The following is a 23,524-nucleotide window of genomic DNA, read 5'->3' as shown; positions in this document are numbered from 1 at the left end:
AGACCCTGGACTGGAAACAGCAAAGAAAATTTTAAAAAGAAAAAAAATGGGAAAAAAATGGGAAAAAATAAGGGAAAAAAAAGGGAAAAAAAATTAAGGAAAAAAATAAGGTAAAAAAATAAATAAGGAAAAAAATAAGGAAAAAAAAAGGAAAAAAATTAAGGAAAAAAATAAGGTAAAAAAATAAGGAAAAAAAATAAGGACACTTTTTTAGAGTCACTTTTTTAGTACACTTAGGCACTTAGGTGGGACTGACGTGGCTGTGGATGAGGCCAGCCCAGCAGGCTCAGACTGCAATCTGCTGGTTCTCTCGGAAGAGCGGCCGCGTGGTGCAGATGTCCTGGAAGATCCGGTAGCCCTGGTCGTGCTGGGGCTCCTCTGCCATGGGCAGCATGGGGCTGGAGCTGCAGCTCTTCCCAGCCTCGTCCACCACCTGCCTCAGGTACAGCTGCTCCACCTGGGACAAAGGAAAAAGGGCAGGGATTGAGTGGGGAGCGTCCTCTTGGGGCATCTCCTGCTGCTCCTTGCATGGGGGACACACAGCAGAGCACAGCTCCTGCCAGGACAGCAGTGCTGGCTCCAGGGATAAAGGAGCAGCCCCAGGAGCTCTGCCAGCAGGGATACTGAGGTGCAAGGACAGGCTGGGGATGTCCAGAGTGATCCCCTGGGGCAGACATCCAGGACAGCAAGAGGTGACGAGGTCAGGAGCGGTGCAGGAGGCACAGGACCAGTCTCTGATCTTGTAAAATCCCCCCAGGGCCCCACAGACCTGGTGGGTCTCTGCTTGCTCAAGAGGGGATGCCACACCCTCCCTGTGCCCTCCCTGTCACATCCCTGCTGTCACAGCCTGGCTGGGCCTGGGTTTCAGGACAGAAACCCGCTGTCCTGAGCCTTTTCAACCCTACAACTGCTGCAGCTTCTCCAAGGGGAAGTTTCTGACCAGAGCCACGAGGGCTGACCCCACATCCCATCCCCTTCTTCACCCTCCTAAGGTTTCCCAACCCCCCTGCTGCCAATCACAGCTGTTGAGCATATCACTGACTGATCTTAAATCAGTCCAGGCATTTACTTCCCCATTTCCCACAGGAAAAGTCCCAGTGCCAAAGCAGGATCAGGAGGAAGAGGAAAGATTTCCCTGCAGTTCACAAAACTTGTGCCACTAGGGAGCTTCATTTGCAAACCCAGCTGCAGGAATTTGATAGCCAGCAGCCCAAGCACCTCTCAGGAGGCTCTGGGAAAGCACCACACTTCCACCCCAATCCACCCAAATGCCCCGTGGCTGCAGGGGTGGAGCTCTGCTGGCAGAATTCCCACCTTGCCTGGGTCCCTTTTCCTCCCAGCCCCCCGTACCTGGACAAGGATGAGTTTACACCTCAGGGGCACGGCATCTGGGAACTCCTCCCCGAAGCACAGCATGACCCTGCTGTCTGGGAAGCGGCCCTGGTTGTTGTAGTACTGCTGCAGCTCTGCAAGGACACAGGAAAACTTGGGATTTGCCCTCCAGAGGCTTTGTGACACATCCCTGGGATCAAACACCCCGCAAGGAAGCTGTGGGCTCAAGCAAAGGCTCCAGTTTGGAATTTGCCACAGGACCCCAAACACCAGATTATCCTTCCATCGGTGTGGCAGTGTCACCTGCTCATCCTTGGGAACCCAGCAGTGAGGGATTCAAAGTGTGCAAGGAAAAAGGGCTCCACCCTTTCAACCCCACCACAGGGCCCAAGGGGGTCTCATGCCAGGTCAAGCTCCACAAACCATTTGTGCATCGTCCCAAGGCTTTGGGATCCCAGAATTACCTCAGCTGTTCCAGGGAGTTTCTGGCCAGAGTCATATCCCTGTTCTCCTCCACTCTCCCCTGAAGGTTCCCCCACCCCAAACTGCTGCCACCCAGGGTTGCCCACCACATCTGCTGGCTGACCATCCTAAACCAACCAATGCAGGGATTCGTTCCCCACAGGAAAGAGCAGAAATCCTAACACCAAAACCAGCAGGAGGCTCCCACAAACCTCGGAAGAACAAGTTGGTGTCAAAGATCTTCACCACGTCCTCCCGGTCCAGTTTGTTGGGCCTGTCCTTGTAGGCCATGGTGTTGCCACTCCAGAAGACCCTGCCCTGGCACAGCCTCTTGATGAAGATGCCCTGCTTGTTGCTGTGCAGGAGGACACCCCTCTCCAGGTGCCCAAAGAGCTTCCTGGTGATCTGCTTCTGGCGGTCGTTCTGGATGGCGTCGGCCGAGGGGAACCGGACGTGCTCCAGGGCATCGGGGGCGTAGAGCTTCTCCCCGTGGCCCGAGGGCTGCCCCAGGGAGATCCTGCAGCCCTCAGAGCACGAGGTGCTGACGTGGCCCACCAGCCTCCCGCTGTAGTAGAAGCTGATCACCATCTGGGAATAACCTGGCAGGCGAGGGACGCGCGCGTCTCATCAGGAAGGGACAAAGCTGCTCCTCGCTGCCATGCCCAAACCCCAAATCTCCTGGGAGTGGCTGTCTCCTGGTGGAGAGACATCTCCAGGGCTGACCAGCAAGTGAGAGCTCCCAGTATTAGAGGATCATGGAGTGGCTGGTGTTGGAAGGGACCTCTGGACCACCCAGTCCAGGCCCCTGCCCAGGCAGGGTCACCTGGAGCAGGTGACACAGGAACAAATCCAGGTGGGGTTTGTTCCATGAATTCCTCTCTGAAGGTCTCCAGAAAGGGAAATTCCACAGCTCCCTGGGCAGCTGTTCCAACACTGACACCCTCCATGGGAAGTTTTTCCTCATGTTGAGGTGGAACTTCTGGTGGTTCAGTTCAAGGCCATGAAATGCATTGAGCCTCTTCCTCCTGCCTTTGCTCCTCACTCTCCCCATGCCACGGGCAGATCCCCCCATTCCAAAGGCTGCCTGGCCCCAGCACCCCAAGCAGCTGCTCTCTGCCCCCACGCCACCAGGCAGGATTCACCCCAGCGTGGAAATGTGGATAATCACCTCCCAAACCCAAAGCAAAGCCTCTCTGAAGGTGGGGGACAGAGTCAGAGCCACCTCCTGCCACCACGAACAGAGAGGGGCACCTGCTGGCCAGGTGAGGTGCCTTACCTGAGTGATACTGCTCATAGCTGGAGTATCCATTCATCAGGGGCAACGCTGTGGGCACAGAAAGCCAAGCTGAGCCTGCATTCCCAAATCCCAAATCCCAATCCCTCAGTTCCCCCTCATTTTCTGCCCCAGGTTTCCCAGCTCCCACATGGGAAATGCCAGCAAAAAGCTCCCAGCTGGATTTCTTAATGAGTACTTCAAACACTCTTAATAAGGAAGATAAAATAAACTGCTCTCCGTTGTGTATCCCCACACAGGAAGATTTTTCCTGCCCCAAAAATCTCCCGAACACCACACCAGCTGTTGGCTGCTTACCAGGGCTGGGCTGCTGCACCCACCAGTCGGGTATTGGGGGGTTCCTGCAGGTCTCCTGGGGGGGTGAGGGGCTCCTCTTGATGATGCCCAGGTACTCATCCACACAGGAGGGCTGTGGGACAGCAGACACCGGGATCAGAGCGGGTTTGGTGCCTCCAGCAAGGCACCTGAAACGCTCAGGGAGGGCCCAAATGGCAGCACCAGCCAATTTTTGGGGGTTGGAAAGATCAAATCTGGCATTGCCCAGGTTGTACATCTGAACAAGACCCTCAAGAGCTACAGAGAGGTGTGACAAGGCCAAGGAGGGGCCCAGAGCTGTGGCAGACTCCTCCCCAGTGAAGGTCTCTCCCAGCTGGACGCACAAGGAAAGCAGGAGCCCACATCAGAACCGTGTGAAGGAGCTGCAAAGCCAACCCTGCCGCTCTGCAGAGGGAATTCGGGGAGGGCAGGGCTTTCCCAAGCCGGACAGCTTGACCCAAGCCCTGCACCTGCAGCCAGGGTGAGGCCTCACCTCCTTGATGAGCTCGTCGATGGCAGAGGAGCTGCAGTCCATCTCGGTGACATCATTCAGGCTGCTCCCGCTGGCCACCCCTGCTTTGCCTGGAAGGAGAGGTGGGGCTGCAGTGAGAACACCCACACTGGCCAGGCACAGCTCATCTTGAGGGGTTTTGGGAACCTTTCACCCGGTGAAAGTGATGAGAGCAGGAACCACAGCAGAGCCGTGTGGGCAGGCTCACAGCCCCTCCAGAGCTGCTTTTTGGGGCCAAAAAAATCGCTTTACAACTCATTTCCCCCCTGCACAGGGACCAGCAGCAAGAAAAATCAAAAGCCTGGCTGGTGACAGAGACAGAGCTGGAGCAGGGCAGAGGGTTTTGGTTTTTTTTGAGCACCCCAGAGACTGGGGCTGGGGCTGCTGCTTCTCTTTTTTCCACCAGCCACCCCAGTGCAGGGGTGCTGCTGGTGGGAACCTGCAGTGCCATTTGCATAGTGGCAGCACAGCCCCTGTGTGAACGGGCTGGAGGGGACAGACATGCTAAAGGGAGATTTCCTGACTGCAAAATCATGGGGGTTTTTTTTGCAAGTTTTTAACTTAAAGGACAAAGCACACAGGCTCCCCTAACCACAAATAGAGTTATAGTTAGTGTGAGCTGAGCCACACCGGACATCAGAGCAGCTGTCTGCAAAATCGTTGCTCCTCCAGCAAGAAAAGGGATTTATTGCAGCTCCCCACCATCCTCATAGGGCAGGGCTTGGGAGGAAAAAAAAGTTTGAGGCTCGTGTCCCTCCACCAGGCAGGGAAGGTGGAATCTGCCCCTACAACATCCTCAGGGGATGGGAGGTCCCACAAAGATGCAGCTGTCCCACATTTCCTAAGGGTTTAAGGGGTTAAAAAAACCCAAGCCTGGCCTTTGTCCTCCCCTCCCTGTCACGGCAGGGGGACACAGCAGAGCGGGACAAGAGCAGGGGCTGGCAGGGAGCCGAGCTCAGGTGCTCACAGGATGCACCCACAGCAGGGCTCAGTCCCCTCCTGGGGAACTCACACTTCTGCTCCTCCTCTGGCACGATCCTGTAGACCTTGTAGGGCTCGGAGATGTCCAGCTGGGACCTGTCTGTCACCTCCTCAAAGTCAGGGCTCTTGTTCAGGGCACAGCGGAGCCGCGTCTTCCACGTGGCCGGCTCGGCTTTGTCGCCCTCCTTGAACTTGCCTTTGAAAACAGCCCAGGCCTAAAGCAAAGAATGAGAAAAAAAACTATGAAAATCCTCCCTGTGAGCCCTACAAAGCCTCTCAGGGAGGAAGAGCTGGGCTTGCAGAGAGCATTTTGCATCTTGCACCCTGTCGAGCATCTCTTGGGGATTTGCTGTTTCGCTCCTAGACTGCACAGCCTGCAGCACACCCGGGGGGGTTTGGGGTGCAGAGCAGCACTGCCTGCCTCAGAAATGCAGAAAAGGCTCGTAAAACCCAGCTTTTCAAAAAGCAGAGGTTAAAATCACGTGTGGGTTCACTTCTGCACCTGCGGGTCAGGAGCTGCTGGGAGCACGAGGAATCGCTGCTCAATTAAAAATCAGGATAAACCTCATTTGTCAGCTCCTGACAAATAAATGAACTGGTTTCCCTAAGATCAGAACTTAATTTGTGCTTTTGGTAGGAGAACATATTTTTACCATTGAAGGAAAAATGAAAAACATTACATATTTTTTTTAATTCATATTGATTTCTTTTATAGATATTTCTATATTTTCAGAGGGCTGAGTTCAAGGCTATCCTCATAACTCAGTGCTCCCAAACCAGTTGAAATTAAACTGAAATTGAACTTCTTCACCAGTACAGATACTTGGAAGTGGGGTCAGAGGGAAGGGAATTCCTGGGAAAGACCTGAACTTTTTGCTTCTGGATGGAATTTTCCCATATTTTCCAAAACTGGAAACCCCCTGCTTCAGTGAAATCCTTCCTTCCCACCTACAAAGTCTTTTTAGGTTTGTTTTTTTTTTTTTTAATATAAACCCAGCATTTTATCAAGAGAAGCTGCTGAGAAGTTTAGAGCAGGTCAAAAGCTGCTTCTTGTGTCACACATGGATTCAAACATGCTGAAATCAGACTTAAAACTGGTCGTAAATTTTGATGAAAAGGAATAAATCATCCCAAAAAAAAAAAAAAAAAAAAAAAAAAAAAAAACCCAGGAGACCAACTGCAGCATCTCCTGCAAGGGTTAAAGATGTAAAACCCAGAGACAGCGTGGCCACGTCCCACCAAGGCACAAAACCAGCAGCACAGAGCCCAGGAACCAGCAAGAAAAAGCATTCCCTACCTTGAAAATAGAAGCGTCCACCTCCTGGTTGTAGTCCTGCTTGCCGGCGTGCTTCCAGGGGATGCGGAACATGGATTTCTCCTCGTTCTCCCAGATGAGGCCGGCGTAGAGCTCGCTGTCGATCTGCTCGATCAGCCACTGCCGCAGCCGCCGCCCGCCGTTCCTGTCACACATCCTGCGGGGACGGGACACCCACGGGCCCTCTCAGCTCTGCGGCTCCATCCCGGCACAGGCATTGGGGTGCTTGGCCCCTCTGCCCCCCGCTCAGCTGGCAGCGGCACCTCCTGCGGCTTTTGGAAGCCCCTCATGCCAAAGTCTGCCCGCTTTAAAGTCCTTTCCAGCCCAAACCCTGCTGGGATGCCACAGTTCTGTGATTCTGAGATTAAAACACCCCCAGCCCACACCCCCACCCCATCCTCTTCTTCTAAAAACTCTTCTTTTAAAATTAAAAAAAAAAAAAAGGCAATTTCCTTCTGAGTTACTACAAATTCTTCCTCCAGCTCTACCAAAGTTCCGCTCCCAGAAGCGGCTGACTCGGTGCTCTGCTTATTCCTATTCTGCTGCAGGATAAATCACAGAGGAAGCAGATGGATGGGGATTAAAGCCCCCAGCTGTGCTGTCACCTGAGCAAGTGACACTGGGCAGGCCAGGCTGGGGTGCCAGAGCTGTCCCTGGCTGGCCTTGGCACAAGGATTTGTCCCGGAGGGGGCAGCAGCTCCTCTCACCAAGCACTATTTGGGGAGCAGCTGCCAGCTCCAAACGGCATCCCAAATCCTCACAGGGATAAGGAACACACAGCTGCTGGAAGCAAAGTGCCAGGTTCAACCCTCCCTGTCACCTCCACGCCATGACAGGAGCTGGTGGCCTGGCAGAAGTGATCAGCAGCCCCCAAATCAACTTCCCAGGCATTTTGGGCTCTACATTTTACAGGAGTGCCTCTCCCTTGTTTATTTGTTCTTTACTGCCCCACTGGAAGATTTTTGGGGAGAAAACAAGGATGCTCCCAGCACAGCCCGAGAGCCATGGTCCCTGCTTTGCCATGGGCTCCCACCAGCTCAGTGTCACCAATTCCATCCCTTCTAGATGGCCCTGGCTCCTCAGAGCACAGCCCCTGGTTTTTAGGGATGGTGAGCACCAACACCACCAGCCAAAACATCACGGAGGGCACAGCTCTGGATGCCCCAAAGGACATGCCACAGCTCGTCCCTGGAGGAATGGGGGCAGCTTCTCTGGGGGCTCCAGCACCCACCCTGAGTCATGCCAAAAGGGAAGAACCCGAGAAATCCCACAGAAATGGGACACTTCTTTTTTCTAGAAAGCTTCTTCCCATCGCTGCCGGAGGCCGGGGCTCCGTCTCCCTCCCCGAGAGGGAGTCACAGCTCGGGACAACATCGAGGAGCCCCCTGCACCGGGCGGGCAGCGGCAGCCCCCGGCTCCAGCCCGCCCATCCCGGGCTCGCTCCTGGCGCAGGGAACCACGAGATGGGGACATCCCGCATCCGTGCGACCCCGCAAACCCCCTGCGCTTCTCGGCAGCCCCGCAGGCGTGCGGGAAACCGGGGCAGGGCTCGGGACCTGCCCCTGCCTTCCCGGTGTCCGCCCACAGAGGGTGCCGGTACGGGACGCGATCGTGAGGCAGGTCCCTGCCCTCCCACGGGGATGCCGGTGCCTGTCTCTGCCGACCCACGGGGATGCCGGTCCTGTTCCCCAGCCGGTCCCTGCCCACCCACAGGATGCCGGTATCGGTCCCCCGGCCGGTCCCTGCCCCCCTACGCGGGATGCCGGTGCCGGTCCCTGCCCATCCATGGGTATGCTGGTCCCTGTCCCCCGGCCGGTCCCTCCCCTCCCAGATGCCGGTATCGGTCCCCCGGCCGGCCCCACCCTGCCCTCGCACGGGGGATGCTGGTGTCGGGATGCCGGTACCTGTCCCCCAGCCGGTGCCGGTACCGGTGCCGCTCCCGTTTCTGCGCTGCCGGTGCCGCGCCCGCGGATTCCCCGAGCTCATTATTTATACCACGGAGATTATGCGGCCACGCCCACCGCCACGCCTCCTCCACGCCCCGCCTATCACTGACTCCTCCTTGCTCCCGCCCTACCCAAAAAGGAGGCGGGGCCGTGCGGGGCTGACCAATGAGGAGCGTCCCGGCGGGGCGCGCGCCGCAGTTTCTCTTAAAGCGCGGCTTTCCCCGAAATCAGCTGACCGGGAGGGGCGGGGCCTGAGCGGAGGGGGCGGGGCCAAATGGGGAGGGGGCGTGGTTAGCCCGCCCCTGTCCCGGGTCTGTCCCGAGTCGGTTCGGTCCCGTCATTCCTAGTCCCAAATTAATCCATTCTCAGTTCCAACCCAGCTTCCCCAGTCCCAGAGCAGTCTTCCCAGAGCCAGACTGCTCCGTTACCAGTCCCAGCCCAGTCCATTCCCAGTCTGACACCAATATCCCAGTCCCAGCCCAGTCCATTCCCAGTCTCACACCGATATCCCAGTCCCAGCCCAGTCCATCCCCAGTCTCAGACCGATATCCCAGTCCCAGCCCACTCCATTCCCAGTCTCAGACCAGTTTCCCCAGTCCAAGACCAATCCATCCCCAGCCCATGATCCGTACATCGCCAAATAAACCTCCCCAATTCCAGACCAGTCTCCCCAGTCCCAGATCAGTTTCACCAATCCCATACCAGTTTCCCCAATCCTAGATCAGTTTCACCAATCCCAGATCCATTTCCCCAGTCCCAGATCAGTTTCCCCAATCCCAGATCAGTTTCCCCATTCCCAGACCAGTTTCCCCATTCCCAGATCAGTTTCCCCATTCCCAGATCAGTTTCCCCAATCCCAGATCAGTTTCACCAATCCCAGATCCATTTCCCCAGTCCCAGATCAGTTTCCCCAGTCCCAGACTGGTCACTCTCCAGTCCCAGGTCATTCTATCCCCAACCCCAAATCACCTTTCCCAGTCCCAGAGCAGTGTCCCCAGTCTCAGCCCAGCCCATTCCCACTCCCAGACCACTTTCCAGACTGGTCCATCCTCAGTCCCAGACCAGTTTCCCCATTCCCAGACCAGTGTCCCCAGTCCCAGCCCAGTGTCCCCAGTCCCAGCCCAGTCCATTCCCACTCCCAGGCCACTTTCCCCAGTCCCAGACTGGTCCATCCCCAGTCCCAGTTTAGTCCAGGCAGCTCCCAGTTCCTTTCTGGGATCAGTCCTGGATCATTCCCTCCCTGCCTGCCCCAGCAGTTCCCACTGTTCCCAGTCTGGATTTGGTGTCCTGACCGTGCCCCATCCCGGCCAAACCCAGCCAGACCCACCAGAGCATAAAGGACCATCTGCAGCCTGACTTCAGAGGGGGTTTTTTGGGATTACCAGATTACACACACATTTCTTGGAAGAAAACCATAATTACTCCCACGTGGGTAATACAGAGAAATGGGAAATGTATGGAGCTGCACAGATGGTTTAATAAAAATAACGCTCTGAGGTGCACAACCTTTCCTGTCATTTCTAATAAAGGATGGCTGTGTGGCCCTTGTTTTTAAACACCCCACTGATCCTCATTGGATCCCCCCCAGGAGATTTGGGGCGAGCCAAAACCCATCTTCTGCAATCAGATAGTCAGGAGGATTCATTTTCTTTTTTTTTTTTTTTTTTTTTTTTTTGACCAAAAAATACAATTTTAAGCTTTGCAGGGGTTTTGCATCCTCCTGCTAGATAGAGACCCTCCTGTAAAAACCTCTTTGTTTTGTTAAAATTCTTGGAAAATTGTGGTGTTTTGAAGAGTCTGCACACAACCAAACTCTCCATCTCCTCTGGAGACCAAAAACGTGGAAATTCATTGTGAATTTCCAATGGGGAGAGGCCACTTCATCATTCCCACCTTCATTTTGGCTCTGCAGCTTCATAGGAAAGGTAAGATGGAAAGGTAAAACCAAATTCCCTGGGGTGAAGAGGGTCCCTGTGGGGAGGATAAAAAATTAACCCCATTAAAATAGGGTTTCAGGCAAAAAGTGGAAATCAGCCCAGTTTTACCTGTCCAGGGTTTGCCTCCCAGCTCCCAGAATTCCTGAATCCACCTCAGGTCCCGCTGATGGAGGACAGAGTGGAAAAAATAGATATATTCACATAAAAAAATAGATATTTGATAGCTCTCAAATCCAGGGAAATTTGGGTTAGGAGGAGGTTTTTGGGGCATGGTTGTGGCGGTGATGTCAGGCACGGAGGGTGCTGCTGTGATTCCCCAAATCTGGGGGATTTTCCCAGCTTTTTCTGTGGTGCTGTGGTTCCCTGGGAATGTTTGAACCCCGGGCTGTGGAGCTTATCACACCTCCTGCACATCTAATCTCTGCTTATCACCCATCTCCAACGACTTCCTATTAACTCCCACTTTCTTCTCCTTTCTCTTCCTGCCTGCAAGTTCCATTTTTCTGCTTCCTAAAATGAAAACAGAGGCTTTAAATCCAGTATTGATCCCTGAGCTGATTGCTCAGCCTCCCTTCAGCCCACTCCATCAACAGCCTCCACCTCATTCATTGCTTTCCCATTACTCCCATGTGGAATACCAGCCACAGGGGCCCTTTTCTCCACCTAAATAAATGAGGAAAAAACACATTTTTTTCCCCTGGAATTCTATACATCATGGCTATACGCGGAATATTTAAAACTTTTCATTTTGCTGGTGGTTCTCACCAGGAAAATGGGAAGCAGGGTGGTCATTTCAGTCCATCTCTGTATTCCCACCAGGAACACCACAAATCAAGTCCAGCCACCCTCAGGATTTAATCACTTTTTTCTTTATTAGGAGCTGGGTGAGTCACCCCTGGTGCTGTCACATGATGAGTACCCAAAAATCTTCATCAAGAGAATTCCTAGAAATGTTTTGAATCCCATTTTTTCTTAGAAGGAATTGCAGAACAGACATTTTTTGAGTGGACAAACAGGGTAATTATAGTAAAAGGCCGAGATGGCACGGAAGGGTTGAAGGTTTCCATGTGGAAGGGCTGAATCCATGGGATGGGACCCCCCTTGTAAGGGGGATTCCTGCCAAAGAAAGCTCTGGAAAAGCACAATCCGAGCTTGGGATGAAAAACTGGACACGGCCACGGGGTTTAGGAATTAAAAAGGCTTTTGGAGAAGGACAGAGTTAAATTGGTCCATGGGTTGAGTGAATCCAACCAAGCTTTTGGTTTCTTTGGCAAGCAGGGACATTCGGATGGGGCTCAGGGAAATCCCAAACCCACTCTGGCTCCAGGGATGGAGGCAGTGGGACAGGCACTGCTGGATTTCCCCCCTCCCTGGGGCTGGGATAAGGAAAATACCAGATAAAAGGTAAATCTGGGTTTACTTTTCCCATTATCCCTGGAGCTGGGATAAGGAAAACTCCAGATAAAAGGTAAATTTGGGTTTACCTTTCCCCTTATCCCTGGGGCTGATATTCACCTGCCAGGGACATGCACAGCGAGGGGCAGCCCCAAAACACCTCCAGCCCCCCTCCCCACCCCACTGGCTGCCAGCTGAGGCTCAGAGCATCCCCACATCCCAGGATTCACCCCTCCTTCCTCAGGGAAGCAGAGGACAAGGTGGCCCCTCTCCATCTCCGCCCACCTTGGATTCATTCCCAAGGCCTGCACCACCTTTCCCATGCCCTGCCAGCCCAGATATTGTCATGAGGAGAGAGGGACGGGGCTGGCTGCTGCTCTGAGGGTGGAGAGGGGGCTGTAATCCATTGGGAATGGGGCATGGGACAGAGCAGGGCACTGTCACCCTTTCCCTGGAGCTGGCAGCTGCCACGGGGATCTGTGGCTCCTGTCCCCCCTGGAGCCCAGGCTGGTGCTGGCAGCTTTGTGCCCTAGCCACGAATCCCTGGAGGTGCTTGGCAAAGGGAAAACTGAGTTTTCCAAGCCCGGGGACAGCCTGGCTGCTTATCTGCTCGTGCATCTGCTGCCAGCGGCGGTGCCAGCGGTGTGGCAGGGAGGGGACAAGGAGGGAGCCGGGGAGCGGGGCCAGGAGCAATCCCTGCTGCCCTGCTGCTGCTCCAGCAGGCGCTGCAGCTCCTCCTGGTCCTGGAAGGGGTTCCTGCCGTATTCCCGGCGGATCCAAGCGCGGTACTGGCAGGAAAAAAAAGGCAGGAGAGGTTGTCAGGGTGACCTGAAAAGCTGAGAGAGCGCAGAGACAGAGCAGGGCTGCGGTAGATCCGGGGGAAAGCAGCGAGCAAAGCCATCCCTGCTGCATGCCCAGCACAGCCAGCACGCAGGAAGGTGCCAGTCCCACAGGAGCTCACCCCCAGCACCCCAGAGATGCAGGGGATCCCCACATCCCCAGCACAGAGCTGGCAGCACCCCCAGCTTCCCACACTGCCTGCAGCTGGGACAGCAGCTTTATTTATTCCTCCTTGCCAAGAAGCTGCTGCTTCCTCGTGTGCCTGAATTCCCGTAAGGAATGCTTCCCAAAGGTTTTTTGGGGTTTTTTTTTTATTTTTTCCACAGGCAGCAGGGTCGAGTTGGTCCTTGCAAGGTGGGGCAGGTTTGATGTCAGAGCACCTCAGGAGGTTGTGGGGAGCCTCTCACCCCACTGATCCTGATTATTCCAGAGGCAGGAGCATCCTGGTGGCCAGCTGGCAGCAGGCTGAGGCCTGGAAGCAAGGGATGATCCAGAGAAACTGTTCCCGTTAGTGCTGGGATGAGGAAACAGCCAGACAGCCCCAAACTGCAGCACGCAGGAGCGTGGGCAGGAAGGGGCAGCTCTGCCAGGATTCACCACTCCAGGGCTCACTGGGGCTCTGCCATCCCCCTGAGGAGAGATCCAGCTGCTCCAGCAAGGAATTAGTGGTAGGAGCACACCCAGCAACACCAAACACCTCGAGGAAAGGATGGAGGGAGCCTGTAGGTGCAAAGGGTGCAGAGAGGGACCAAGCATTGGAGCCCTGGGATGGGGACAGGGACAGGGATGGGATGCAGCCAGGGGAGCCAGGGGGAGAGGGAAGCAGCTGCCGTGAGCTGCCCAGCCTTGGCACCCCCAGGGTGAGGTGCCCTCGCTGTGGATTTGGGATCCTGAATGGGCAGGAGCCACCAAGTTCCCAGAAAAAGGTTGGGAGGCAGGGCAGCAGGACTGGCAGCTCAGCACTGCACCAGCCACAAGGGAAAAAAAAGTTTTAGAGTGACCCTGGTGGTATCCCCCTCTCCTGCAGCCAGGGAAAATCAGCTGGGGCAGGGGGGATTTCCACTGGGAATGTCTGGATTTCCCAAATCCACTCCCTCCCACAGCAGGACTCACCAGGGCTGTCACACAATTGCCACCTGCAAGCAGGGACATCCCTGCCCCGGGTGGCCCTGAGAGCCAGACCTGTGTTCCTTGAGAGAAAACACCCCCTGGGAAGGGAGACCAGAGGGTTTGGGGCAGGATCTGGGGCAAGACCCACGCCAGGATCTCATGGGGGGCACATCCCCTCTGTGCCAACCATCCAGAGGTTTGGAGCTCTGTGGGAAGGGCTGCCTGGCACCCAGCAGGGCTCACAGCCAGGCTGGGGGCTGCCTCCCACCCTCCAGGGAGGAGGGAGGGAGTGGGAGGGAGATGGGGGAAGCTGCCAGGCATTTCCTCTTAAAGCCAGAGCAAGAAGTGGTTCCAGCCCATTTCCTGCAGTGCTCAGCACCAAGCCACTGCCCTCCTCCTCCTCCTCCTCCTCTTCCTCCCCTCCTCCTAGGCCAGGAGCAGCCAGCCCATCTGGGGGAAAAGACAGCCTGGCCACGCTGTGCCAGCACCACGGGGGACAGGTCTGTCACCAGAATGCCCATCTGTGCCCTCTGTGACATCCACACTGGCTTCCTTTTCTAACCCTAGCCATCATCCTGCTGCTGCTCTTGGTCCTTTCCTTCCTTCTTCATCCCTCCAGCCTGGAGAAGCCCCATTTGCCAGCTTGAAACCACAGCTGCACACTCCAGCACGAGGCTGGAGCATCTTCCCCATCCCTTCCTCCCATCTGAGCTCCCTGAGGTGAAGGAAACTGAGTCACCACAGCTCCAGGAGGTCCAAGCTGTTCCTCAGAGGTTTGAACCAGCAAGGATTGAGGTTTCCCACCCACGAGAGCCATTCCCTGCCCAGGGCTGACATCACAGGGAACACGGGTGGGAGTTTCAAGGAAAAGGCAGCTCTTGCTAAATCCCACGGACAGGAAAACACATCCCAGCACCTCCACCCCCAGCTGTGCCTTGGCTGTTTCAGGGAAAGGGTTGCAAAGCCACTGGCAGAACCGTGAGCTGATGGAAAAAGCAGATTTGAAGGGAAAAGGAGGAAGTTGTGGTGTCCATTGAGCCCAGTGTGGATTTTTGGGAGCAGGAGGAATAACTGGGATGGAGGGAGGGCACAGCAAAGCCCACACCAGGATCTGTGGGAAGGGATTTTGGGAGCAGGAGGAATAACTGGGATGGAGGGAGGGCACAGCAAAGCCCACACCAGGCTGTGTGCAGGGATTTGGGGAGCAGGGGAATTACTGGGATGGAGAGAGGGAGGGCACAGCAAAGCCCACACCAGGGTCTGTGGGAAGGGCTGGGGAGAGCTGGCCCAGCCAGGGGAAGCCCCCAGGGAATCTCCAGCCCCGCGGGTGTTTTGTAATCCCCAGGAACATTTTCCACCCTCCTGCAGGGGCGTTCCTGCCAGCTGGTGCTAACGGGGCAGGGCCGCATCCCTGTGTGACAGCACCGGGGAAAGGAACTTGGCCTTGGGGACAGTGCTGGCCTTGGGGACAGTGTCACGGGCTGTCCCTGCTCCCTCCTGCCAGCACAGGAATCCCCCCAAGGGCTCAGAGGGAGCACAGGGACCCCTGTTTGCCACGGGGCCATTGCACGGTGGCTGCAGTGCCCTCTGCCTCCAGGGGTGACAGGAGCTGTGACATCCCTTGCACACATCTTTTCCAGAGTCTCCCTTTCCTTGCAGAGGTGTCTGTGTCCCATGGGAAGTTTGGGACCCCAGGGATGGGGGAAGGGGCAGAGTCCAGAGTGGGAGGCAGCTGGAGAGCCAGGTGGGAGCTGTGCTTTTAAAAGCCTTTTCATTGGCTTTTTAAGGTTTTTTTTTCCCTTTGCTTTTTAAGGTTTTTTTCCCTTTGCTTTTTAAGGTCTTTCCCTTTGCCTTTCAAGGCCTGTCCCTCTGCTTTCGAAGGCTTTCCAGGTCAAAAGTGCAGCTCTGACCTCTGCACTAAGTGCTCTCCCTGGAATGCAGCTGGGCTCTGCTCCATCCTCCCTCCCCTGCACCCGGCCAGCCTCAGCTCCTGCTCTCCCAGACCTGCTGCCCCACCTCGTTTTGGGGAGGAAATAGGAGATTTCTCCACTCCTGCCTGCCACCTGCCCCTGGGAGCAGGGCACTTGCTGGCAGAGGGAGCCCTGGCAGACCCCAGCGTGCCCAGACATCCTCACCAGAGCCTTCCTCCCTCTGCACTCCCCCTCTCCACTCTGCATTCCCGGGAACTGGCCCAGCTCCTTCCTGAGGTTCCCAAGGGACAAACTGCTCTCCCATCCTTCCCGCTGCATCCCAACTCCAGAAAACAAGTTTAGGCTTTAGGGTTTTTAAGAGTTTTTTAAAGTGCACTCACACAACATCAAGGCAATTTTTTTTTTTTAATTTCTTTTTGTTTATGCACGCAAACCCCCAAATCCTTAGGTGATAAATGACATTCCCAAATCCAGCTGGAGCACACATCTGCATGCAAAGGAGCCGTGCCTGGTTGCAACCCCCCCAAAAATGCACGCAAGGAGGGCTTACCTCGTGGAGCAGGGTGCTCTCGTACTCCTGCAGCTGCTGCTGGAAGCCGGGGTTGGGGCTGGCGTAGGAACGCACGGCCCTGGTGGCAGCCAGGCAGCTCTGCCAGCCCAGCTCTGTCACTGTCATCAGGTATGCCACCAGCACCGTGCTGCTGCGGGACACCCCGGCCAGGCTGGGCGGCCGAGGAGCCAGTCAGGGAGGGGATCCCGCAGGAATCACCCTGGGGTGCAGAGCCCCTCGTGGGCTGGAGGGGATGAGGAGCGCTCTCACACCCTCAGTGCTGTTGTCACCTCCCTGTCCCCTCCTCAAGCCCGTCCCACGTCTTGGATGCTCAGGTGGTCAGTGCAGGGAGCACACATCCCTTGCTGTTCTGCGCCTCCTCCTCCTCCTCGCCTTCCTCCCCCCTCCCCAGGGACGGTCAACACCAAGGACTCTTTTTGGGGCCCATGCCTGATGCCTCAGGGTTTATATTTTATATTTTTCACATTCTGTGCTGCTTTAGTGTGTGGGTCTGAGCTTCACGTCAGGGGATGGTGAGCTCTGTGCACAGAGCAGGGACACAAAACAATTCCTGCTCCAGCTGGGCACCAAGGACAAATGATCCAAATCTCAGCCCAAGAGCACAAACCCCGTGGGCTGGAGAGAGAAAAACAAGCAGGATGGGAGTGCAGGGGCTGAGCTGGAATTGGACACTGAACTGCAATGTGCACATGGAGCAGAGCTGATCCCAGGGAGAGACCCCGGGAGCGCTCGTGCATTTTGGGACCATTTGGGTTCATCCTGGGTGCAGCCCTGGCTGGGCTCTTGTGCTGCCCAAGGTGGTTTCATACTTTTCACATTCTGGGCTGCTTTAGCGTGTGGGTTTGAGCTTCATATCAGGGGATGGTGAGCTCTCCGCACAGAGCAGGGACACAAAACAATTCCTTCTCTAGCTGGGGACCAAGGATAAATGATCCAAATTTTATATAACTTCTGCTGCGGCGCCGGACTTCCTCTGCTCCGCGTGACGGGGTGGGCGTGAGCCCACGCTGCCTTCCTGATTTCTCAGAAGCCAAGGCTTGACCTCCCGCAGTCATTCCCATTGCCAAGGGAGCTGCTCTCCCTCTGGGAACTCTCCAGAAGCTCCTCCTGGCCCATGGAGAAGGGTGTTTGTTCTTCACCCTGCCCTGGAGTGCTGGGCTCGGCGCTGTCAGAGGAGCCAAAGATGAATTTATTCAGGAATTGCAGGGCGTTCTGCTTCCCAGGAACAGGAGGAGAGACGAGGGAGGTTCTCACATCATGAGCAGGCTAAAAATACTGAGCCTCTCATTCCTAGAAGGAGATGTCAATCCAAGGATCCTCCAGCAAATGGAGCATCACCATTTGGGAGGATTTTCCCTGCCCAAAGTGATGCCTCAGGTTTAGCTTTTATATTTTTCAGATTCTGTGCTGCTTTAGTGTGTGGGTCTGAGCTTCACATCAGGGGATGGTGAACTATCTGCACAGAGCAGGGACACAAAACAATTCCTGCTCCAGCTGGGCACCAAGGACAAATGATCCAAATCTCAGCCCAAGAGCACAAACCCCGTGGGCTGGAGAGAGAAAAACAAGCAGGATGGGAGTGCAGGGGCTGAGCTGGAATTGGACACTGAACTGCAATGTGCACATGGAGCAGAGCTGATCCCAGGGAGAGACCCCGTGAGCGCTCGTGCATTTTGGGACCATTTGGGTTCAACCTAGGTTCATTTTGGGACCATTTTGGTTCATCTTGGGTGCAGCCCTGGCTGGGCTCTTGTGCTGCCCAAGGTGGATCCACTGAGGAGATCCTTTTAATAATTTCCTGCTTTATTCTTTAGCTCTGTCCAGCCTTCCCAAGTCATCCAAAGCTGGTCCCAGAGGATTTCCCTGCTTATCCTGCTGATCTTCACAGAGCACACAACATCCCCCCAGGGCCTGCAGGTGCTGCCCACACAGCTCCAAACTCTGCAGATCCCAGTCCTGCCCTTCAGCCCCTCGGCAGGACCAGCAGGAATGTTCTCTGCTTGCAAGGACACAACGCTCATGCCTCCAGCCTGCATCCCTGTCCCAACCTCCCAAAGGAATTTGGCTCCCCATCCATCCTCACCCACGGGTGTTTTCCCCACAGGGAAAGCTCTGCCTGTGCTTTTCCAGCCTCCAAGCGTGGGATCGGGGAGTGGAATTAGCACTAAGCTCCAAAATCACAAGCAGGACACAAAGTTCACCAGGATTGTGAAATCCAAGGCATAAACTGACAAGCAGAAAATAGTTTCTTGAATAACTCTTCCTTCCTGCAGGCAGCCTTATCTTCTTTTTTTTTTACACGCCACAAGCGCAAAGAAATGAGCGAAGGGGCAAAAAATAACAACCAAAAATCCCAGTTCTTGCTGAGGCAGGGTTTTCTTGTAAAGCTTCTCTTTCCGCTCAGCCAGAACATGAGCAAGCAGGATTCCACCCCTGGGCATGGCTGCTCCCAAGGATGCTGGAAAAGCCAGCAGCTCCACAGGCAGGGACTCGGAAATTAATTTTTGATGCTTTTTAGGGTTTGATTGGAGGGAAAAATCCCGTGGATTTGCCAATTTGCTGGTGTAAATTGATGATTTATGGGTGCTCATCACCCAAAGCAGCAGCATCCCACAAAATCCTGGGAATTCCTCCCAGCTCCTCTCAGCAGCTTCATCTCCAAAAACAGCATTCCAAGAGTTATGAGCATCAGTGCTTTATATGGCAAAAAAAAATTATATTTTAATAAATTTCTCTTAAAAAAAAAAAAAAAGCCTTGAAGACTGACACAAATCATCTTTCTAACACTCCAATTTTCAATCCTGCCAGTGGAATAACTCTGAAACTTGACCAAAAAAATCACATTTCCTGACTGCAAACACACATTAAAAATAGATTTTAAGGCCTAAAATGTTATTTACCACACAAAAATGAACCCCAGCTTCTGGGAAGCTCAGGGATTATGTGAAATTTCACAACATGAATAGACTAAAGCTTCATCCCACAGAACCTGAGCTTTTATTGACCAACAGCTGCCAACAGGAAAAAGGATGGGAAATCACTTACAGGTTTTGACTGGATGAATCCGAGGCCGAGATACACAGATAGGTCATGTCCTGCAATACAAAATAAAACAGTCACAAAATACCACCAAGAATCACAAAATCCTCAATTTCTCTCTTTTTTTTTTTTTTTTTTTTTTTTTCTCAGTTTACTTTTGGGGGGGACAAAAGCCAAACTGTTCAGGGTGGGCACAGGGATAATTCTGTGCTGGGATGACCCACAGGCTTTCCGTGCATCACCTCACCCACAGCTCCATGCCTGGTGCCATCCCAAAATCTCCCAAGCTGGAAAGAGTTACCAAACCCACCATGGAGAAGCCAAAATGACCCTGACCCACCCCAAAGCCCGACCCACCCCCCAGCCCGGGATGAGCCCAGCAGCTCCTCACGGGGCCGGGTGTCCCCATCCCGGGGCCACCAAGGCAGCGGCGCTGGGGTTTGCGGTCACCGCTGGGGCCGTGATTGACACATTGCAAAACCCCCCGGGCCCTTCCGCTTCCCCTCTGCGGGCTGTGCTCCGTGGTGTAAGCGTTGCGTGCGCTTTGCTCCATGGTGTAAGTGCTGTGTGTGCTTTGCTCCATGGTGTAAGCCTTGCGTGCGCTTTGCTCCATGGTGTAAGTGCTGTGTGTGCTTTGCTCCATGGTGTAAGCGCTGCGTGCGCTTTGCTCCATGGTGTAAGCATTCTGAGCGCTTTGCTCCGTGGTGTAAGCGCTCCATGTGCTTTGTTCCATGGTGTAAGTGCTGCAGGCACTTTGCTCCATGGTGTAAGTGCTGTGTGTGCTTTGCTCTGTGGTGTCAGTGCTCTGAGCACTTTGCTCCCCGTTGTAAGCGCTCCGTGCGCTTTGCTCCCCGTCTGGCCCAGCCAAGGCTGCTGCCCTGGCCCCGGCCCCGGCCCGTCTGTCCCTCCCTGTGGCTCTGTCCCTCCCTGTGGCTCTGTCCTTTCCTGTGGCTCTGTCCCACTCCCGGTTCTCAGCGCCTCAGCAGCCCCAGCTGGAGTTTTATTGGGGTTCCCCCCCATGGTGGCCCCAAAAGGATGAGGGGTCCTGGTGGTCACATTCCCTTTCTGCAGCACCTCAGCATTGGGGTGAAGCACCCCCAGCACCAGGAGGACGTGGAGCCACTGGAGAGAGTCCAAAGGAGCTGGGGAAATGCTCCAAAAGCTGGGAAAACTCTGCTCTGGAGCCAGGCTGGACATTGGGGCTTGGAGCAGCCAGGGATGGTGGAAGGTGTCCCTGTCCCCCAGCAGGTCCCAGCACCCCACGGCCGTGCCCTTTGCTCCTGGCACATCCCAGGAGCTGAACCTGCAGCTTGGTCCATCCGGGCAGGATTTGTGCCCCAGCGACCTGTCGCACCCCTCTGCCGCCACCCCAGGGGCAGCTCCCTCCTGCCTCAGTTTCCCCAGCCAGGGTCCCGCAGCGCTCCGGGGATCAGCGAGGCCGGGGGAGCGGGGACACCGAGCAGGCGGTGCCAGCCCCGGTTGCGGTCCCGCCGTGTCCCCTCCCCGCCGGGGCTCCATTCGCGGGGCGCCGCCGCCCTCTCGTGGGGACCCCCCGGCAGCGCTGCGGGTCCCGCCTGCCCCCCAAAAACCACCCAAGCACCCCGCTGCCCCCTCCCCAAATCCATCACCGAGCCCCTCTGGGCAGCATCGCCTGGTGCCAATTGGTGCAAATCGGTGTAAATTGGTGCAAATCGGTGCAAATCGGTGCAAATCCAGCATTGCTTCTCCCCAGGCCAGGAGAAGCTCCTGGGTGTCCCCTCCCTGGTCCTGCTGCCCCGGGTGGTCCCCAGCCCCCCCAGCCAGGCACACACCTCCAGCACGGGCTTGGCGCGGTTGTGCACGGACAGGATGTGGGTCACCCCCTTGCTCAGCAGGTTCTCATGGTCCTCAGAGTCTGGAAATGGGAGCCACGTGGGAATTACCTGCCCTGCTGGGACCCACCGGCCACCCCCTCCCCCTGACCCCCATTCCAGCCCTGCCTCTCATCCCACACGGTGCAGGGAGGAGATTGGACACCTCCTTCCAGGCAAAACCCCCCTGGGATGCCCTGGGTGCTCAGCAGGTTCCTAAAGCCATCCCAACATCAGAAATTACCCTGAGAACTCAGACAAGGCTGTTGTGTCCTTGCTGGTGGGGAGGTTTCCAGATGTGCTGTGAATTTCCTGGGGTTCCAGCATGGCTGGTGAGCACAGCTCCCAGTGGACATCCCTTTCCTGGGCTGGACTGGGATCACTGGAAATTGGGAAGGGGATTTGGGCCAGCTCTGGGAGATGCTGAGATTCCCAGTTGGGGGCACATGGAGTTGCCAAGGAGAGGAATCCTCCAGCCCTGCCAGCTGCCCAAGGATCCCACAGCACCACGGAGGGGCAGGGAAAGACACTCACCATGAATATTCCCCAGGTAGAGGCCGGTGACAATCTGGGAGGTGACAAAAAGGAGAGAGAATTCAGATGGCACCAGGAACAAGGTACATCTGATGTGGTGGGAATGAGCTCCAGCAGGACCAGGACACCTGGCACCAAACTCCCCAGGCCATGCCAAACCAAGCACCCAAATCCATGGATCATCTTCACAAACAGCCAGGAAAGCTGAGCCCAAACCCCTCAGGAGAGCAGAGCTCAGGAACAGCTCAGCACAGAAATGGGAGGAGTTTGGATGTGATCCTCTGGAGTTTCAAAGGTTGCATCTGCCAGCTGGGGATGGATGGATGGATGCTATTTATAGCAGGATTTATATTTATTGCAGTTAAGAGATGTCAAGGCTGCAAATTTGGTCTCCAACTCGCTGCTGCAGGGTTATGAAGGAGAAAAGGGACAGCTGAGGGTGTTTAAGGGGTGTGAGAACCTGCCAGAGCATTTCCAGAGGCACAGAAAGACAAGAGCTGATCATCAGCTGGACTTGCTGTGCCCATCTGGCAGAAGAGCCCTGGTTTGAGGAGTTTTAGGGTTTTCAACAGCACGGGGTCACATCCAGCTGAACCCCAGCCCATTCCTGGGTGCAAACACCTGGATTCAGCACAGCATGAACTGTGAAGGGAAATGCAGAGCCCTGCATCTTATGGAGTGCAAAACTGGATCCTACAAAAGGGTCTGCACCAATCCAGCCCTGGGCAACAACAGCCTGGGCTCCCCAAAAGGGTTTGGTGGCACGGGGGCTGTAAAAGGCACTGTGCCTGTCAGGCTGAGTTCACAGGGGGTGAATCCCCGGTGTTAAACCACATCAGAGCCATGCAGAGGGAGTTTGCCCTGATCTCATCTCTCTGTTGTTGTCCTAGAGTCTAATTTTAAACTGGAGGACTCACATTCCAAGTGGTTATTTAAGGACACCAACAGAAATTGATCCCCTCCTCCAGCCCTGGAGGAAAGAGCAGCACTGAAACCACACTTCCCCCATTGCTGGGGCACGCCCTGAGGGTGGGAAGGGGGGAATTTCCCTGCAGGGACCCCTGTTATCCCTGAGGATGAAAATGCCAAGGTTTTACCACCCCGGGGATGAGCACTTAATGCCAGCTGTCACTTTTCTGACACCTGCAGACACCGAGCTCTTCACGTGGATATAAAGCTTGGATTTAAATCCGTGTTTGTTTTCCTAATTCTCTTGAAGTGCTTGGAATTCCAAAGGGCTGTGGGAAAGGGGAAGGTGCAGATAGCTGTGTTTAGGGACCTGGGAAGTGCGTCCATGAGCTGCAGAAGAAGAGAATGTGCTGGCCACCATCCCACTGTCCCCCTGTACCTTGCTCATTCCAGTCCCCATGGATTTTCTCTCCCCAGGATCAGGATTCGGGTGGTTTCTCAGTCTCCAAGGCTACCTGCAAACAAACATCCCAAATTCCCAGGGAGGATGGTGAGCTCTGACCCCTTCCCAGGGCAGGAGGAAGGGAAACACACCAGGAGGGGAGCAAGCAGAGCCCTGGCAAACTCAGCTCACCTGAGGCTGCTCCAGCAGGTCCCGCTGCTGCTCCGGAGGGAAAGGAGCAGAGAGTGGCTGGTGCCAGGAAGGGGAGGATGAAATAAGGATCTGGGATCACGGCAAGGCTCAGGTTTCTGTCCTGGCCTCCCTGGGGTTCCACAGCTTTTTGGAAGGACAGTCCTGGGAGGAACAACTCACTTATCCCAGAAGCACTGAAATTCCAGCATTTGCTCCAAAACAAATCGATTTTCCAGGCACAATCCCCTGGCATCTGTGTCCCTCACCCAGGTCGGTGCCACCAGGCTGCCAGAGGCAGGAGCTGTGCAAAAAGCAGGGAAAAGCAGAATTCCAGCCATCACCACCAGGCTGGGATTGTCACCCTCATCCTCCTCAGCACCCAAGATAGATTTACCACTGAAGGGATTTTTCAGCTGTAGGAAGGGGAGCTCACTGCTTAATTCCCACCAGATTACCTCACCTTATAAACCTTCCCAAATTTTTTGAGTGGAAGGGAAAGGGGCCAGCAACAGCCCACCACAGCTCCTAAACCACAACATCCATTTCCTGATGGTTTCCTGTCCCATCAGGCAAACTTAAGTCCAAACTTGGTTTAGGCTTTAGAGGGGCAGGGATCAG

The 23,524-nt window shown here is 55.2% G+C and overlaps 2 protein-coding genes across 2 annotated transcripts; both read right to left on the bottom strand.

The window, feature by feature from the left end:
- Window positions 1–223: 223 nt before the first annotated feature.
- On the bottom strand, window positions 224–6,372 carry IRF8 (interferon regulatory factor 8). Its single transcript, XM_041458839.1, has 8 exons — window positions 6,193–6,372; window positions 4,927–5,110; window positions 3,897–3,985; window positions 3,386–3,497; window positions 3,071–3,118; window positions 2,007–2,393; window positions 1,351–1,466; window positions 224–457 (listed from the first exon to the last, which is right to left on the bottom strand). Exons 1-8 carry the CDS (start codon window positions 6,364–6,366, stop codon window positions 287–289), a joined length of 1,281 nt encoding a protein of 426 aa, XP_041314773.1. The 5' UTR covers window positions 6,367–6,372; the 3' UTR covers window positions 224–286.
- A 4,469-nt stretch (window positions 6,373–10,841) lies between these two features.
- On the bottom strand, window positions 10,842–22,944 carry LOC121348946 (dual specificity protein phosphatase 22-A-like). Its single transcript, XM_041458969.1, has 8 exons — window positions 22,907–22,944; window positions 22,712–22,787; window positions 21,364–21,397; window positions 20,791–20,873; window positions 18,986–19,035; window positions 16,972–17,105; window positions 15,920–16,104; window positions 10,842–12,276 (listed from the first exon to the last, which is right to left on the bottom strand). The coding sequence occupies exons 2-8, from the start codon at window positions 22,730–22,732 to the stop codon at window positions 12,091–12,093; spliced, it is 693 nt and encodes a 230-aa protein (XP_041314903.1). The 5' UTR covers window positions 22,733–22,787; window positions 22,907–22,944; the 3' UTR covers window positions 10,842–12,090.
- Between the last annotated feature and the right edge of the window lie 580 nt (window positions 22,945–23,524).

Source organism: Pyrgilauda ruficollis, unplaced genomic scaffold (genome assembly GCF_017590135.1).
Source record: "Pyrgilauda ruficollis isolate IOZ18807 unplaced genomic scaffold, ASM1759013v1 scaffold13, whole genome shotgun sequence".
NCBI lineage: Eukaryota > Metazoa > Chordata > Aves > Passeriformes > Passeridae > Pyrgilauda > Pyrgilauda ruficollis.
The sequence above is the reverse complement of the archived record's forward strand: the minus strand, read 5'-3'. Positions and strand labels throughout refer to the sequence as shown.

What these genes read in the sequence shown, in the direction of transcription:
- IRF8 (XM_041458839.1), bottom strand. Translation starts at nt 6,366, where the DNA reads ATGTGTGACAGGAACGGCGGGCGGCGGCTGCGGCAGTGGCTGATCGAG. An exon ending in GGTGCAGCAGCCCAGCCCTG is followed by an intron (nt 3,119 to 3,385) that starts GTAAGCAGCCAA and finishes CTGTGCCCACAG; the next exon opens with CGTTGCCCCTGATGAATGGA. An exon ending in CACCAACTTGTTCTTCCGAG is followed by an intron (nt 1,467 to 2,006) that starts GTTTGTGGGAGC and finishes GTGTCCTTGCAG; the next exon opens with AGCTGCAGCAGTACTACAAC.
- LOC121348946 (XM_041458969.1), bottom strand. Translation starts at nt 22,732, where the DNA reads ATGGGGACTGGAATGAGCAAG. An exon ending in CTACCTGGGGAATATTCATG is followed by an intron (nt 20,874 to 21,363) that starts GTGAGTGTCTTT and finishes TCCCATTTCCAG; the next exon opens with ACTCTGAGGACCATGAGAAC. An exon ending in GATTCATCCAGTCAAAACCT is followed by an intron (nt 17,106 to 18,985) that starts GTAAGTGATTTC and finishes CTCCTCTGACAG; the next exon opens with CGCCGAGCCCAGCACTCCAG.